This window comes from Hemibagrus wyckioides, linkage group LG11 (genome assembly GCF_019097595.1).
Source record: "Hemibagrus wyckioides isolate EC202008001 linkage group LG11, SWU_Hwy_1.0, whole genome shotgun sequence".
In the NCBI taxonomy this organism is placed as follows: domain Eukaryota; kingdom Metazoa; phylum Chordata; class Actinopteri; order Siluriformes; family Bagridae; genus Hemibagrus; species Hemibagrus wyckioides.
The window spans coordinates 34038352-34043351 of record NC_080720.1 but is presented as its reverse complement, the minus strand read 5'-3'; the positions used below and the strand labels follow the sequence as shown (position 1 = coordinate 34043351).

General features: G+C 44.2%; 1 protein-coding gene across 2 annotated transcripts in view; it reads left to right on the top strand.

The window, feature by feature from the left end:
• The window catches only part of ntn1a (netrin 1a), a 99289-nt gene that overhangs the window by 85966 nt on the left and 8323 nt on the right, over positions 1-5000 (top strand). For both annotated transcript variants that reach the window (XM_058403798.1, XM_058403797.1), the window contains one exon: positions 2543-2617. In XM_058403798.1, coding sequence (XP_058259781.1) covers positions 2543-2617 — 75 coding nt within the window. The remainder of the gene's footprint in view (positions 1-2542; positions 2618-5000) is intronic.

The following is a 5000-nucleotide window of genomic DNA, read 5'->3' as shown; positions in this document are numbered from 1 at the left end:
TGAGCTTCTCTCAGTCCTGGCAGTAAAACCTGCAGATGATGACACCTCTTCACTCGCTGATCCTCCAGCTCTTAAAAGAAAAAATGAATAAAGTGAATAAATGAGAAGAGATGACAAGGCTGAAGTTGGAAAAGCTCCAGCTCTCCATTTACAGCGTGCACTCCAGCAGGAGTCCAGGGCTGCGGCTATAATCGAATTACACGCTTTATTTGCAGCAATTTGTTTCTCAATCAGTCTCATTGTGTGTAGAGAAAGTCTTCCCCCCATGTGTCTGTTCACGCCTCGCTGTTACAGACCTCAGATCAGCGCTCACACTCAGCACAATGCTCACTCACACCGAGGGTCCGGACTGAGCTCCTTTTAGCTTGGTTCTGCCTGTGTGTGTGTGTGTGTGTGTGTGTGTGTGTGTGTGCGTGTTTCTCTAAAGCTTCACTCGTCCATAGCTGTCCACAGAAGAAACATTATGCGAGACAGGAGAGGTGGAGACAGATGCACTTTCTTCTTCAGTGTCCGAGAATGAAGAAAAGGAAATTATTCAGAGAGGAAAATAAAGCTGAGTGTAATGACATGAAGATTATAGAACTTCTGTGTAAACGTAATTCTCTACGCATATTTCTGAAAGCGTAGTGAAATCCTAAATAATGGCATTTGATTGATTTTCTGAACACTTGAGGAATCTTGGCCTTGTTCTGAGAGTAAGTCCAGAGTGTGTGCTGGATCACACGGCCTCGTTCTCGCTCTCTCGTTCCTCCGATGTCAAACAAGCCCTATGTCCATGATTTAACACCCCCCCCCTCTCTCTCTCTCTCTCTCTCCCTCTCTTTTTTATTTCTCTTACTCCTTCTGCATCGCTGCCAGCAGGACTTGACTCAATCCCAAAAGCTCTTCAGCCTTTCCTTTCGTTCAAAAGGAGGCGAGAAAAACATCCATCAAGGCAACACCTCCTTGTGTGAGCTGGAGCTAACCCCACTTCCCCTAACTTGAGAGGCAGCACAATCGCTACATTTGTCCAGTCGGCGGGGGACTCGGAGCGTTTCAATGGGAATCTCCGGGTGCTCTTTGCATCCCAGCGGGCCTCGCTAGTGAGAAATTGAGGGCTATCAAAGGAAAGTATCACGATGCCATTAAACAGGGTTATGGGAAAACAAAAGCCGCTCTTTCTCGCTAACTTGCATTGACATGGAAATGAGGCTGCCACGATATGTGCACTCTTCAGTTTCAGCAAGTTTGTCATTTCGTCACATTTCTAACGTCCCACAGTCACGTCTCCGTCGAGCCGTCGTTTTTTGTTTTTTTGTTTTTTTTGGGGGGGGCATACCCCGCCTCCACATATGACCACTACGCTGGAACTATGTCTCTTTTTTGTCCGACGTTTTTTTCTCACCCTGCCGTTGTCCAGGCAACTTCCTTTCAGTCCGGGAGAAAAGGGTCTCGAAAAGAAAGTGAAAAGCAGGCGCAGAGCGAGGGTCGGCCCAAAACAATGAAGTTTGTTCATATTCAGGCAAGCTGAAAGGACGCCAACCCTGTACACCCCCACCTTTCCTCAGCCTACGTTAAACCCCACCACCACCTCCTCCTCCTCCACCGCCGCTCCACCCGTTTACTAAAACTCAGAGCATGTCTATGTGTGGGCTGGACACAGAAACGTCCCAATCAATACATCACTTTCTCTGGTGTAAATACATTCTTCTGGGGGTTTTTTTCGGACATCTCTCTCTCTCTCTCTCTCTCTCTCTCTATCTCTCTCTGTCCCTCTCAATCTCTCTCTCTCTCTCTCTCTCTCTCTGTCCCTCTCAATCTCTCTCTCTCTCTCTCTCTCTCTCTCTTGCTCACTCTCTCTCTCTCTCTCTCTCTCACTCCGATAAATTTTTCACATCCTTCTTTATTATCTTTTCAGCATCTCTTGTCAACTCTGGAGATATCCATCACACAGGATCTGAAATAGGGGATCTGTTCTTCAATCTATTTGTATTTATTTCTGGCTTTTTAAAAGGCTTTTTTAACACTTCACAGGTCACTAATTTCCCCCCTGCTGACCTCCCATTGTGCCGGGGTGACCCCTCCCCATGCACGCTGCCACCTCCCTGGGTGCTGAACCAATAAACGCCAAAAGTTCAGATGGACCCCGGGGTCGATGGAGGAAGGGCCGAAGGGGGAGAGTAGACGCGAGGGTTGAGTTGACAAGGTCCCATGGTGGCACTTTGACAGCACAGAAAAGGACGGGGGGTGATGGCGCTAAAAAAAGAAAGCACTGGGTGGCTTGAATGGTGCTAAAGGTCTCCCATCAGAGCAAGGGAGGGTCCAGACATGCAGAGAGCAGGACCTTTTGTCTGTTGCTTTTCTTAAAAAAATGAAGCATCTATTAGAGTCACACAACGTGACGAGGGCAGATGGGTCTGAGCGTGAAGCATGGGCTGGCAGAGAGATGAGCTGTTTAGAGGAGTGTCACACTCTGTCTTTTCTTTTCGTCTTTTATTTCTCTGACATTCTAACCCACCTCTCTCTCTCTCTCTCTCTCTCTCTCTCTCTTTCCTGAACACAGACTGTGACTCCTACTGCAAAGCGTCCAAAGGGAAGCTGAAGATCAACATGAAAAAGTACTGCAAGAAAGATTACGGTGAGTCATAAACGTTGTCACACACACACACACACACACACATGCACACACACACACACACACACACACACACACACACATGCACACACACACACACATGCACACACACACACACACATGCACACACACACACACACACACACACACACACACACATGCACACACATGCACACACACACATGCACACACACACACATGCACACACACACACACACACACACACACACATGCACACACATGCACACACACACATGCACACACACACACATGCACACACACACACACATGCACACACACACACACACACACACACATGCACACACACACATGCGCGCACACACTGCTATCTACATCTATATTCTAGAAGATCCCTAGGGCACCCTCCATTGTAGTGATGGCTTACTCGGGCTTTCAAGAAGAAAGTCAAAGGGATGAAACAGAAGGAAAGGCCATCAGCGCGGGGCTTAGGGGACGGACACGGCGCTGACGGACAGCCCAGCAGGTATTTAAGCCCAAAGCGGATCAAGTCAAGGGAAGTGTGACGGACAGAAAGGAGCAGGGTGCTAAGGGTAGATCCTCATTAAGGGAAGAGCAGCATTCCTGAAGCCAGCAGGCATTCTCTTCTGTGTGAATGGAGCAGATGTGCAGCTCCCTCCATCCCTCAACTCACACCGTTTCATCAGTCAGGCGAAACACAGAGCAACTTAAAGAGCTTAAACAGCACTAATGACAGACAGCGCACTGATTCATCTGGACTCACACCTTCACCATCTAAAGTTCTTCAAAAATATAAAAAAAACACACAAGAAACTGTTTACTTTAATAATATAATAATAATAGACAATAAAGTCTAAAGGAAGGAAGGAAAAAAAGAAAGAAAAAGAAATGAAGAAAAGAAGGAAGAAAAAAGAAAAAAAAAAGAAAAAAAAAAGAATTTAAAAATTTTTTTTAAAGTATTTATTTTCTCAAAATTATTATTCCCATATTTTATATTTTTATATCTGAAACACAGATATTCAGATTTCTTTTTAAACATAAATACACTTTAAAAATATTCAGAACAGTCCATTTAAACCTCCTTACAGACAAAACCAGTAACACCAGTAGCTGCAGGACTAAGAGTTCCAGTGGGTTAATGGGAAGAACAAATTTTCCTCCATGCCATCCACAGTAGCCATCGCTCTGTGCATTTGTTCCTCTTCATCCTTTTAAATGCTGGACACACACACACACACATTACCTTCAGTCCATTTCCCTGTTTAATTCGGCTCCCGCAGCGTCCACTCCGTCGGTCGTCTCTCAATTATGAAGTGTTGGCGTTTTTCCCGCCGCCCCACTGCGGCTCGTCCCGTTTCCTACACACCTATTAAACCTAATCCACTTTCCCTCAGCTCCCGCGCCGTCGGGGGGCTTTGTGTGCTAACAGACACGGCCGCACCGAGCGTCCGACTTCGGGACGGAGTTGCTCGAGCTTCCTGTCGGAGAGGAGCTGATGTCCAGATCTCCAGTTGAGCCACAGCTGTGTCCAGTCCCTTAACGCCACACCGCAGTCACATGCCGAGAACACACACACGTCCCTGACCGTTTAAAGTCGTCTGCTGTAATAAAACATCTACAGCTAAACCACTTTAACTAAACTCCACAGAAGAACAACTAAATACCTGGATTATTTACAGCGAGAAGAAGAAGAAGAAGAAGAAGAAGAAGAAGAAGAAAGATAGATAGATAGATGTTTTGTGTATATGGTGTTTACGTTTTTTTGTTTTTTGAAGTAGCAATTAGTATTAATTAATTTACAAGTAGAGAGAAATAAATTAACATAAAACAATCATAGAAAAGAGAGAGAAAACAGAGATATATATATATATATATATATATATATATGTTAGATTTACAGCATGTGGCAGACTGCTTTCTCAGAGCAAATCTCATTTACACACCTGAGCAGCTGAGGGTGAAGGTCAGAACCTCACTACCTTCCGGGCAGCAGCACAACATCTCAACACCAGCAATTACATTTATATCAAAATTCAGAAAGGACATAATTAGGGCTGTCAATCGATTAAAATATTTAATCGCAATTAATCACGTCATGAGTTAACTCATAATTAATGAGTTAATCGCACATTTTTATCCATTCTAAATGTACCTTAAATTAATACTGTTTTAGTTTTTAATACTCTAATCAACATGGGCATGGACAAATATTGAAATGTATCTTGTTTATTATTAGTGAAACCATATTCAACATAGAGCATGGAGACTAGACATGTTTCAAAGATCATAGATATTTTTCTTGTTCATGTCTATTAAACATATCTTTGCACTGAGCGATTTACTGACACAAGCCTGTTAACATTTTCAGATCACTTCTTCTAAACAT